General features: G+C 52.6%; 1 protein-coding gene across 1 annotated transcript; it reads left to right on the top strand.

Annotated features, from left to right (window-relative positions):
* The first annotated feature begins 2180 nt into the window (after window positions 1–2180).
* ANAPC2 (anaphase promoting complex subunit 2) lies at window positions 2181–12966 on the top strand. Its single transcript, XM_071453676.1, is given in 14 exon segments — window positions 2181–2508; window positions 2511–2605; window positions 3309–3931; window positions 4519–4651; window positions 7586–7760; window positions 7878–7997; window positions 8459–8576; window positions 8659–8840; window positions 8985–9126; window positions 9843–9918; window positions 10763–10966; window positions 11112–11241; window positions 11519–11754; window positions 12487–12966. Coding segments are annotated over 14 exon segments (2760 nt in total). The 5' UTR covers window positions 2181–2195; the 3' UTR covers window positions 12700–12966.
* Window positions 12967–13007: the final 41 nt, after the last annotated feature.

Here is a 13007-nt window from a genome sequence, read left to right as displayed (position 1 = left end):
CTGTTTCTCTTATGAATTCCCTCCCAATTCAGTGATCTGCCTTGCAGCAAGAGGGGCTATGAGCCCTTCAGCCTCTAATTCCTGGTGATTTATTATCCTGTCTGTGTGGGAATATCTGTGGGCAAATTTCTCTGGTTTGTGTTCATATTCTGAATATGAAAGACCTTAAGCAATTTATCTGCCTTGGAGCACGAGGCAGAGAACTTCCTGAAGCAGACTGGGGGTTTTGGTTGGTTGGTTCGTTGGTTGGGTTTTTTAAAGGGAGACTTGGTACCTGAGCTTTTTGGGTCAGTATTAAATTTTAGGTCAGTATTAAATTAAATTTAGGTCAGTTTCAACTCTTTTCCACTATTAAAACTGCCCATTTTGGGTTTCTGGCTTCAAGACTAACTCAAATCAATAATGACCTTATGTCAGACTAGATCTGTTATTAATTTTCTCCTATTTTTAGCTCACTGTGTACATAATCTAACATCCCTACTTCCTGTGCTCTAAGCAACAATATGTTTAGGAGCCCTTGCTGCCTGTCCACCTCACCAGTTAAAAACTTTAACACAGTGGACAGTTGTAACCAAATGTGATGGTTCTAGTCCCAAAAATAATTTATGTTCCTGAGAATTTGTGGAAATCACCAAGTGATCAGAGAGGAGCTGAGGGAGTGCCCCACAGGATGAGGTGCTGGAGGAAGGTGAAATCCTGTGGGTGCTGGCAGAAGGCAAGGAGTGACAAACAGGAAAGGAACTCTGTTACTTTCTGTCTGTAGGACACCAGCATCTCCTCCTCACCACCTCCTTCCACCTCCTGTGGGTGTCAGTTCATTTCAATAAACAGGAATTCATCTGTAGGCTGGGGGTGTGACTTGGATCTCAGGTAAGCTTTCTTTTTAAAGGGGCTGTTTGTGTACCTTACAACATAGTTTGTAAGCTTTTAAATTTTTATGTGAGTTTCCACTTTCACTTCAAACCATCAGGTCTTGAAGGAGGTCGAGAAAACATCTCCAGCTTCATCTGAAAAGTGATTGCCAGGGGAAAGCACTGACTTTGGGAGAGGAAGAGGAGCTGACACAGTAGTTAGTCACATTCAAAATGCAAATGTGAGGAGAATTTAGGCTGCAGCTAATAGGGGAAAGGTGTTTCTGACACAAACTCTGCCTGGTCACCATGAGAAGGAAGATTGTCACTTATCTGAAAAGAGGCTGGGAAGATCCTTTTTTAAAGAAATAAAAGCTCTTGGTGTGTAATACAGAAGTGACTTCAGCTGAGGCCCTGTCTGTGGTGATCAAGCAGTGCCTGCCTGGCAGTAACACAGGGGAATGGGCAGAGCTGTCTCAAGAACCAAAATGACAGTGCCAGCCCTCGTGTTGTTTGTGTCCTTCCCACCCTTTACTGCCCCAACAATTGGACTCTTTTCATGACATTGTTCCATTAAAGATGAAAGAAATACACTAAATATTGCGCTGGAAGAATGACAGGCCAACAACTCCATCAGCACCACTGTCCTCTGCCTGAATTAGAGGGATTGTGGGTCAGTGTCATGTCTCTGGTTTCTTCCTTTCCCCCAAACCACGGGTATGAGATGGTAATTTTTAGGGGTCTGTTCCAAAAGCCATTTTTAATGTATTTGGACAATAAACTTTGCCCAAGCCCAAGCAGCACCAAATCGACCCCCAACCCAGCCCTCTCATGAATGGGTCTGTGTGCCAGAGCTGCATCCCGGGCCTGGGAAGTTGTTTTGGCTGCAGGGAGGAGTGGTGATTCATCGAGGTGCTCCCAACCGACCTTCAGGTAAATACAGACCGAGTTCACACATACACACACACACACACATATATATATATATATCCCAAACCTCCCCTGACACACCGTCAGGCTGGAGCTCAGGGCAAGGTTCTTCCCCCAGAGGGTGCTGGCACTGCCCAGGCTCCCCAGGGAATGGGCACGGCCCCGAGGCTGCCAGAGCTCCAGGAGCCTTTGGGCAGCGCTGCCAGGGATGCCCAGGCTGGGGTTGCTGGGCAGGGACAGGGGCTGGGCTGGGGGATCCTTGTCCACCTCAGGTTATTCTGACTCAGTGATTCCCTCGGGCCCAGTCCCTGGTCAGAGATCAATGCCGTCCCTCCTCCTCCCCTCACGGGGAAGCTGCTCAAGGCGATGTCTCTCGCTGGCAGTACCTCCCCGGAGGCCAGGTCCATCTCGGCGATGGTGCGGTCGATGTGGGCTCGGGTGGAGCGGAGCCCTGCCAGGCTCTCGCTGGTGTCGGACAAGCGCCGGGAGAGCGTCGCGATCCGCGCCTGCAGCCGGCCCCGCTCCGCCTCCTCGGCCTGGATCCGCCCGTTCAGTTCTTCCCGCCGGGCGCGGAGCTCCGAAAGCCCTGCGGGGCGGCACCGTCAGACGGGCCCGGCCCTGGCCCCTGCCCCTGCCCGGCCCCGCTCGGCCCCCGGCCCCGCTCACCCTCCTGCAGCGCCGCGTGGTGCCCCCGCAGCGCGGCTCCGGTGCCGCTCATCGCTGCGGCCGGCGCCGCTCCGCCCCTTCCTGCGGCCCGAATGGAGCTCTCGGCCGCCTGGCACACGCTCAGCACCGCGCTGGTGCCGCCCGCCGCGCTGGGGCTGGTGAGCGGGGACCGCTGCGCTCTGCCGGGCCCGGGGCAGGCCCGACCCGCCGCCCCCGGGATGCTCCGGCCTCGGCTCCTCCCCGGCCGGGCCTCTCCGGCTCTGGGTCCGCGGGGCGGGGTGGGAGCTGCCGGGGCCGGGGGGAAATGGCCGGAGCTGAGGGAGGAACGGCCGGGGCTGCCGGGGCCGGGGGGAAATGGCCGGAGCTGAGGGAGGAACGGCCGGGGCTGCCGGGGGAAAACGGCCGGGGCTGAGGGAGGATAGGTGGGGGCTGGGGGAGGAACGGCCGGGGCGGGGAGGACGGGAAGGGCTCCTGGGTGTGCGGGGACGGTGTCTGCTGGGGGCTGTCAGGGAAGGGCCGCGGGCCCAGCCGCCCTGTCTCTGTCACCCCAACCAGGAGCGGGACCAAAGGGCCGCAGCTTGCCCGGCCGTGCTGTGGCTTTGCTCCCGCTCCGTCTGAGGGAGCTGAGCAGCCACGGGGGACTCGCAGCATTTCCACAGCACCTGTGTCCTGCAGCAGCCACCTGCAGAACGGCAGTGCTGTGTGCGGGTGTGAGCCCTGGCAGGGAGCGCTGGGCATCCAGCGGTGGGCTCAGACCCCGGCAGATCGCCATGGAGGAGCAGCATCCTCCCAGGGCAGTTTGACAGCAGAGTCCCTGTGTGCTCCATCAAATGCTTAACTCGTGTCCCCCCTGCTTTCCAGGCAGCCCCGAGGCCCGAAGCTGCCGGGCCGCTGCAGGATGCCGAGCTCCGTGCAGCCCTGGACGTGCTGCAGTGCTACGACTTGCACTCCATCGTGGAGGAGTGGTTCATCGAGGTGCTGCAGACTGACCTGCAGGCGAATATCGCCCCCGAGTTCTGGAACTGCATTGGCCAGTATGAGAACACGGCCGAGGAGCCCCAGTGTGCTGCGCTGCTCCTGGACGCCTTCAGTCTGCTCAAATGCCGCCTGGAGCCCTACCTGAACAGCCTGGAGCTCCTGGAGCAGTGGACCAAGGCAGGCCTGCTCCTGGGCACAGGCGCTCAGACGCTGCAGGAGAAGGTCTACACCATGTTCAAAGCTATCCTCTTCTTCTCCACAACCAAATCCTTCCAGGAGATGATCCAGCAGTTCTACAGCCGCACCTTCAGGATATACATGCGGCAGTGGAAGAAAGGAGAGGATGGAACGAACGAGTGTGAGTGCAGCATGAGTGAGACCGAGCAGGAGAGTGACCCAGAGGAGGGCGGAGGCGAGGGCCAGCTCTGTGCAGGCTGCAGCAGCAAGAGGGAGCAGTGCTGGTGCCCTGAAGCCATGGAGCAGTTCCAGCAGCTCAATGACATTCTGTAGGTATCTCACAGGGTGGTGGCTGTCACTTGGAGCAATGGGGGATGTGGATGGGAGCAGCAGCAGGTTTTATTGATCTCTGAGAACAGGAGGAGCTGTGTGAGGTCAGGCTGTGTCATGGTGGTGGGTAGAGAACTCAACATGGACTTTCTGCTTTCAACTAGTGGTTGAAGAAGAGCAGATCTTTAGACAGAAAGTTCCCCTCCCTGGATATGAGAACATACTCCTCTTGCTCTGAGGCCTCTGACCACAAAGAAGCAAACCAGTGCAAGGTGTCCCTGCCCATGTCAGGGGTTTGGACTAGATGATCTTTAAGGTCTCTTCCAACCCAAACCAGTCTCTGATTCTATGAAACTCTTCTAAATGAAAAAGCTTTTGGTGGCTTTAAATGTCTGTAAGGAAGATGGGATAGCAGCAGTGCCATGTGTTACCTGTGTAGTGCATCTGTGTGTGCTGTCAGAGCATGTGGCCCGAGCATGTGCCTCTGTGGAACGTACAGGGAGGGTGGTGCCTTCAGGTATAAGATTTTCTTGATTTGCTGCTGCCTTTGCTCCCCCACGCTCCTGCCGTGTCCCTGTGCCCGCAGCCGCCGGCTGAACTTGCTGGAGAGGGTGAGTGCTGAGGCTGTCACCACCATCCTGCACAGGATGATCGAGGAGAGGATGGAGCAGCGCTGCCGCGGGGAGTACGAGCACTCCTTCCTCAACGAGTTCCAGGAGGTGAGGCTGCTGTGGGGGCTGTGAGGCTCCTCCTTGGGACATCACAGAATTCACAGAATCACTGGCTTGGAAGAGACTTTATTATGTGGGTCTGTTCTTCAGCTTGGGCTACAGCCAATGTCTGAGGTCACCATTTGTGGTATATTTGGGGTCCCCAGGATGAAGGAGGAATTGAGAATCTGACTCCATGTTCTTAGAAGGTTAATTTATTATTTTATGTACTTACATTATATTAAAGAACGCTATACTAAAACTATACTATAGAATAGAGAAAGGATACAGACAGAAGGTTTAACAAGAATGATAATGAAAACTTGTGACTGCTTCCATAGTCCCAGTACAGCTGGACCATGACTGGTCATTAAGTCAAAACAATTCACATGAAACCAATCAAACAATGACCAGTTGGTAAACAATCTCCAGACCACATTCCAAAGCAGAAAACACAGGAGAAGCAATCAGATAATTATTATTTTCATTTTTCTCTGAGGCTTCTCAGTTTCCCAGGAGAAGAAATCCTGGCAAAGGGATTTTTCAGAAAATATGACAGTGACAACCTTAAAGATCATTGAGTCCAACCAAGCCCCAACACCTCAACTCAACCCTGGCACCCAGTGCCACATCCAGGCTTTGTTAAACACACCCAGGCATGGGGACTCCACCACCTCCCTGGGCAGCCATTCCAGAACTTTATCTCTCTTTCTGTAAAAAACTTCTCCCTAATATCCAACCTGAATTTCCCTTGGCACAGCTTGAGGCTGTGTGCTCTGGTTGTGTCAGTGCTGCCTGGAGAAAGAGCCCAGCCCCAGCTGAGCACAGGCACCTTTCAGGGAGTTGTAGGGAGTGATAAAGGTGTGCAGCTTGTTGGTTTTTAGCAGCTCAGGCTAAAAGCAGATTCCAACTTCAAACACCTGGTCCAGGGCTATGAATTCCACCAGGTCAGGCAGGAGAGGTGGCTGAAACTCCCCATTTTGGCTGATGCTGGAGGGGAAGGTTTGCTCTGACCTGTGTGTGAAGCACTGTCACATTTCACCTCACGATGTCTGTAGTAATGAGGGAATTTCTGTGGTTCCAGTTTACAAACCACAAGATCAACAAGTGCCACCTGGCCTGCAGAGGGTCCTCCCTCTGTGTAGGTGAGCCCATAATTAGAATTTCTATGGCTGTTTCCAGTCCTCTTTCCAATTCCTCTCTAAAACTGGAAGCAAGGATGAGAGAGGATATTCTGGTATTGATCTCACCACTGGCCACACAAAATTACAATCTTTCTTTGCAGCTGTCCAGTTGCTTTGCTACTGTTTCAACTAAGTTTGCGTTGAGCTGTTTACCCACCATGACTTTAAAATAAAATTCTTCTCCAGGTTAGGGCTCCTCCAGGGCACAATCCTGAGCTCAGTGCTCCTTGCCCATGACCTTGCATTTGCCTGTGCTGGAGAACCAGGCCCACAGCCAGGCTCCCATGCAATCCAGACACCCTGGATCCCTCACTCTTTGCCATGCCAACTGTTTTTGTTGCTGCAAACATCAGGAATCTTTTTGTGTTTACTTCCTTTTGGTTGTTGTGCAACACTTTCTTCACTGCACCTCGTGTGAAATGCTTTTGGATGGCCTGGAGATTGTTTAAGGATATTTTCAGGGCACCACAGAAAACACAACTGCATTCTGCTCCTCAGATGCTGCCCTTGCTTCTACCTCTTGTTTGGCCATAGAATATTGGAGGGTATCAGGATTAGGAAGAGATAATTTTAAGGAAAAAAAACCAAAAACACAGGCCTGGAAATCTAAAGGTTAAATAGAGAAGCCTGAGAAACAGCTCACTGAAAATTACAGGTGCTGAAGGCAAAGCCTCTTTGCCAGCACAGCAGCAGCTGCCTGGAGTGTCAGGTCACAATCAGGCTGTAACAGGAGCACTCAGGGAAGATAAACTTGGGGGAAGAATGGGTTGGTTTGATAATAATTCCTTAAAATCATGTTGCTTTGCATCAGTTATAGTCCTGTCTTCTTGTCCTTTAGGGGAATTCTTTATCAGCTTCTGCACAGTTTTTCCCAGGTGTTTGGAGTACTCAGGTTTGTCCTGGCAAAACTTGTGCATTTCCTCAATGTTTCCTCAGTCGAGTAATTAAAAATAAACATCAGCAAACCAAACCTTGACCTAGCATTTTTGTTTCAGGCTGTGAGAATGTATAAAAAAAATTACTAATATCTAGTAGTAGAATATCTTGTAGCATATTGGTACTCAAATACTATCCCAGGAAGCAGCATGTATTTGCTAATTGATGAGGGGGGAAAAGGGCAGTTATTTTAAACATCTGGATATTGTAATTGGGTACATTTGAAATTTGGCAATTACATAATTCTCACTAAAGCTCAAATATTAAAAAATAACCTTTTTATGCTCTCTGCTCAGGTTTTTATTTTATTATTAAGTGATGAGACTGGTGTTTGGATTTCAAATGCCTGAGTTGTGTTGGGTGTCTGTGACTTCTTGGGATATCTTGTTTGCTTTTCACTGATTTCAGGAACCATAGAAATTTTGGGCCCAGGATGGTGTAATGGGCAACTTGCTCATTTTCTTATGAATGGGACAGTTTTGCAGGTATAGAATGGGATGAAACTCTGCAAGAATGAAATAGGCTGCAGGTTTTGGAGCAAACTCTGTCCTTTTTGGAGCCCAGTGCCTGCACACAGTCCATGGTCACTCCTTATCTTCTCACACCCAGCTGCACAGTCCATATCCTGTATCTTTAGTTAAAGTTCCAGTTCTTTCAGCTGGGCTTTCCCCAGCTATAGCCCAGGCTGGGACACATTTGAGGAGCAGCTGGGGGTGATGCTCTCCTGGTCCAGCTGCCCTTTCTGCGGCTCTGGTGGCTGCCAGGGCTGGGTTGGGATGTGCATCCAGCTCTGTGTTCACATCTGTTTCTCCTTCTTGTGCAGTGGATAGAGAAGGTGATTGGGTGGCTGAGCAGGGTGTTCCTGCAGGATGGCCCCTTGGCACAGTCCTCCCCAGAAGCCAGCAGCACCCTGAAACGCTGGCGCTGCCACGTCCAGAGGTTCTTCTACCGCATCTACGCCAGCATGCGCATCGAGGAGCTCTTCAGCATCATCCGAGGTGCTTCACCCTTGGGCTGGGACTGGGGGGGTCACAGAGCTCTCTGGTGTGCCACACTGCCTCCCCCTGCCTCCCCTCAGAGCCTGGCACTGCTCCTGATCACTGCTTGGTTTGCAGATTTCCCAGAGTCAAAGCCTGCTGTGGAGGACCTCAAGTTCTGCCTGGAAAGGACTAACCAGAGGCAGCAGCTGCTCAGCTCCCTGAAAAGTGCTCTGGAAATGAGACTTCTGCACCCTGGTGGGTTTTACATCCTTGTCTGTGTCCTGACACTGTGAGGAGCCTGGGTACGAGTGGGGATCTACTTGGAGCTGGTTTGGTTTCCTCTTTGAGGAGTGAGGGGCAGTCACCAGGCCCATCACACATTATTTGTGTTCAAGTGGGCAGGGCAGCAGCAGCTGATGGCATCCCAGCCCCCTTTGGCCTCATTTTTACACTGTGGTCAGGAGCACAAAATTTATCTTTGGTCCAGGTAGGCAAAGGCTTCTTTGCACTGTTAGGGCTCAGCTCTGAGCCTCCATTCATGCTCAAAACTGAGGCACATGGATCTGATCTGTCCCATTGCCTTGGGCAGCAGGGCAGCAAGCCCTCCTTCTCCCACACCACAGCTAGAACAGAGAGTTTGGACCATCCAAACCCCTTCTATCCAAGCCATTATTCTGTGCTGCAGGGCTCTGACTCCCTCTGCTCCTCTCCTGCAGGAGTCAACACCTCCGACATCATCACTCTGTATATCTCGGCCATCAAGGCCCTGCGGGAGCTGGACCCTTCCATGGTGATCCTGGAGGTTGCCTGTGAGCCCATCAGGAAGTATCTGAGGTAGGAGGCGTGTGGGGCAGTCTGACACATCCCCTTCCCCTCCCCTCCCCTCACTCACTGTTCCCCTTCCCCCTGGCTCCAGGACCCGGGAGGACACGGTGCGGCAGATCGTGGCCGGTCTCACCGGGGATGCTGAGGGCTCGGGGGACCTGGCAAATGAGCTCTCCAAAGCTGACCCAGTGACCCTGGAGAACGGCCAGGAGAGTGATGATGACATCTCAGAGCCAGGGGACTGGGTTCCTGACCCAGTGGATGCAGATCCAGGTGAGATGCCCAGCCCAGCAGTCCTGGCAGCCGGCTGCTTTCCCTGCTGGGCTGTAGCCTTGAGCAGCTCATTTGCTGTCCTCTGGAGCTGGGCTGGGGCAGGTCCCTGTTAATCTCACACTGTTGTCTGCTGGATTCCACCAGGGAAATCGAGCTCCAAGCGTCGCTCCTCAGACATCATCAGCCTCCTGGTGAGCATCTACGGCAGCAAGGACCTGTTCATCAACGAGTACCGCACGCTGCTGGCTGACCGCCTGCTGCACCAGTTCAACTACAGTGCTGAGAGGTGAGGCCCCCGGGCCCAGAGCCAGGCCTTCCATGGCCAAATCACCTGAGTTTACTTCTACCTGCTGTCTGAAGGGTAGAGCCTTCAGACACTCAGTCCTGTCAATGGCTGTTTGTGGAGTCAGGAGTGCCTTTGGCTATTTGCTTTGCAGCTTTGAGTTTGCCTCTAGAATTCCATGCTCAGTCCTGCCCTTGGTTTGTGCTGTAGAGCAGCTTGTAGGAATTTGGAGCACTGACACCATCCCACATGTTGTGTTGGCCCCCCAGATGGAAGGGATGGAAGATGTGTGTTTCTGAAACACAGAAAGTTCCACCTGAACATGAGGAAGAACTTCTTTGCTGTGAGGTGACTGAGTAATGGAACAGGAACCCAGAGAGTCTGTGGGGTCTCCTTCCTGGAGATATTCCAAACCCATCTGGACACAACCCTGAATGACTGCTCCAGGGGACCCTGCTTGAGCAGGGAGGTGGGTCTGGATGAGCTCCAGTGGTCCCTTCCAGCCTGAACCATTCTGTCTTCAAAAAGCTGCTGGCCTAGAGGAGATGACTGTTCCTCCCTTGGGTACCAGGAGCCATCCTGGGCAGATACTGTGCCTTGCAAGGAGGAGCACCTTGTGCCAGGGACCTTGTTTCTTTGGCTGTGTGGTGAGGGGTGGAGGCCAAGCCAGGTTTGTCCATGCAAGGGCCCTGTCCCTGACCTGCTGTGTCTCTTTCCAGGGAAATCCGTAACGTGGAGCTGCTGAAGCTGAGGTTTGGTGAAGCTCAGATGCACTACTGTGAAGTCATGTTAAAAGTAACTCCTTTTATTTTTTTTAATTTAAGTGCTGGGTGTTTGAGCCCATTGAGGAAGGGGAAGAACTTGAGGAGTGACCCCAAAAGGGTCTTTTAGGAAAGTGGGGGTTCCAAAATGCCAGTAAGGGGCTGATTTGTGACAGGCAGAAGTGCATTCAAATCATGTCTGTTTTTAAGCCCTGTGGGTTGGATTATCAGCTCTGGGGAATGGTTGCTCTGGTGCTGCTGTCTGTACTGTCCTTCCTGCAGTATCCCGACACTGAGGAGCTGGGCTTGGGACTCTGGAGTTTGATTCTTTAGGAGAACACAGGTGTGGAGGGCCCCCAGTGAAGGCAGTGTTGAGTTGTAACTCCTTCCTCTAACCTCCCACAAATCTTTCTGGGTATGTAGCAGACTTCCAAGTAGACACACGATCCTGTGTCACTATAGGACAGGAAACAACGCAGCACACACACTGCTGCTCTTAAGGTGAAGAAAAGGGAAAGTTTATTTCTGACTCTAACACTTATAGTTTTCTAAAAGTGACAGTGGATTGGAGGGTGACAGTGCCACCTCTCCAATGACACTGGACAAACCAACAGTCTATCAAATTTCTCTTCTTCCATAAAAGAATGCAAAACAATAAGTTATTTACAGAAAAGCGTGTGAGAACGTTTGCTACAAGAATGTAAACATCAGAAGGCTTAGAAAATCTTAAAAAATCAGGGTGACAGTCGTGTCCTTTCCAGTGTCCCCATCATCATTTAGAGAGAAAGCTGTTCACCTTGTTTAAGCCTCCCCCTCACTGATGGTTGGCCCTGGCTCTGGAGGGAAGGAGCCAGCTCAGCTCTGTGCCTCTGTTGCAGGACATGGCCGACTCACGGCGCATTAACGCCAACATTCGGGATGAGGAGGAGAAGCTCCCTGAGGAGGAGAGGCCTCCCTTCAGCCTCGTGGCCATTATCCTGTCCAGTGAGTTCTGGCCACCACTCAAAGAGGAGAAGCTGGAGCTTCCAGAGCAGGTCAAGGAAGCCATGGAAGCATATTCCAAGAAGTATGAGAAATTAAAGGTGAGGCCACCTTAACCCTCCTTATGAAAGCTTTATGCAGTCCCCTTCAGCTGCTGCTTGGTTACAGTGGGGTTTGCAATAACCCAGCACTTAGTGGTTCCTGCTGGGAGATGTGCTGTGAGCAGCTGCTGCCTCCTTTTCCCAGGCCATGAGGACCCTGAACTGGAAGTACCACCTGGGGCTGGTGAGCCTGGACGTGGAGCTGGCTGATCGCACGCTCTCCCTGTCCGTGTCTCCTGTGCACGCTGCCATCATCCTGCACTTCCAGACCAAGAGTGAGTGCTGTGAAGCCCTGTCTGTGCTTCCACGGGTGGGAAAGCCACGTTCCTTGGGCTGCTGGAGGCTCTGAGAGCTCTGGCAGGAGGAACAAGGTGTGGTGCATGGGTTTGGATCTCCCACAGGGTCTCCAGCGCCCAGGAGGGCCCCAGCTCTGCAGCCTTGTTCCTGGCAGTGCCTCCTTGCCTTACCCAGCTTCCCACCAAATCCTGGCAGGCTTGGGTGTGGGAAGTGTCCTGTTCTCCATCTCCTCTCTGTTCTCCATGGTCTCTGCAGGCACCTGGACGCTGACAGAGCTGAGTGAAGTGCTCAAGGTGCCTGTGACTTCACTGAAGAGGAAGATGACACTGTGGCTGCAGCAGGGAGTCCTGCGGGAAGAGCCCGAGGGCACCTTCACTGTCATCGAGGAGGAGCAGAAGGACCAGGTGGAGAAGGTTGTTCTGATTGACAGTGATGAGGAGGGGGACTCTGCCATGGCCTCACAGGCTGACCAGAAGGAGGAGGAGCTGCAGGTACCTGTCCCTGTGGTGATGCAAACATCCTGTATTGTGGGTTTGGGGAATCTGATCAAGATGATGGATTCAGTTTGCACTATGGATTCACATTTTCCACTGCCAGTGGCTGAGTCCAGCACAAACATTTGGGTTTTGAAGTGGGTATCTCGTGGTTAATCTCTTGGTGCTGGATCACAGCCTTCCCTCCAGACAAGTGCCCAGCTGCTGAGTCAGGGAACCTTTTGGAAATCTCCAAATTGCTTTTTTTTTCAGTTTAAAAAAAGAAAAAAAGTCCGAGACATGATTTCATTTTTGGAAATAGTCATAACTTGTTTGGATGCACCCGAGCAACACTTTTTTGGCACTTCTGACTGCCCAAAAGACTGACCCAGCACTAACAGCTGGATCTCTGCCTTCTCTCTGTTGTGGTTCCTGGACATTTCCAGTGCCTTTCCTGCCTGTGAGTCACATTGTGCCTGTGTGTTGTGCAACACAGCGTTGTCATGCTGGTGTTCATCCACAGAGGGTCATGAGTGTGCTGCACAGATGTGTGCCAGATCCCTCTGTCTAGCTCTGTGTCCCAGCACTTTGCTGCTGTTCCTGGATATGCCTTGTTTAGAGACCCCATGGCTGAGAGCAGAGCTTAGTGCCAGCTGCATCCCTGCCTTTTGGGGATCCCAGCCCTGTTTCTGGGCTGTTTGCTGTATGCTGTAGTGTCAGTCACTCACTGTGGCCTGTGTCCCTCTGCAGCTGTTCTGGACGTACATCCAGGCCATGCTGACCAACCTGGAGAGCCTGTCCCTGGAGAGGATCCACAGCATGCTCAAGATGTTTGTGATGACCGGCCCTGTGGTCACTGAGATCGATCTCCAGGAGCTGCAGGGATTCCTGCAGAAGAAGGTCCGGGACCAGCAGCTCATCTACTCAGGGGGGGTCTATCGCCTGCCTAAGAACTGCAACTGATCTGGCAGTGTCCCTGCCCCCTGGGCACTCCTGCTGTGCCTGAGCCCTGCTCCAGAGTGCCACCAGCTCTCAGTGTCCTGCTGGGGGTTCTCTGCCCTGGGGCTTTGCTGTGCCCCCTTCCCCCATGAGCTTCTACATGGGGGCAGCTCAGCAGCAGCCTGGACACCCCACAATGTCTGGGCCTGCTCTCCACATTCCTTCCTCCCCTACATGAGTGCCTGGGCCCACCTCCCTGGTTAATAAATAACAGTAGGCTCCTTTTTCCAATGGTGCCAACTCTTTTCTTTCCTCTTGGCCCCTCCCCACAC

The sequence above is a fragment of the Agelaius tricolor genome, unplaced genomic scaffold (assembly GCF_023055355.1).
Source record: "Agelaius tricolor isolate 1412-34295 unplaced genomic scaffold, bAgeTri1.0.p SCAF_37, whole genome shotgun sequence".
NCBI lineage: Eukaryota > Metazoa > Chordata > Aves > Passeriformes > Icteridae > Agelaius > Agelaius tricolor.
This window is presented reverse-complemented; position numbering and strand designations above follow the sequence as displayed.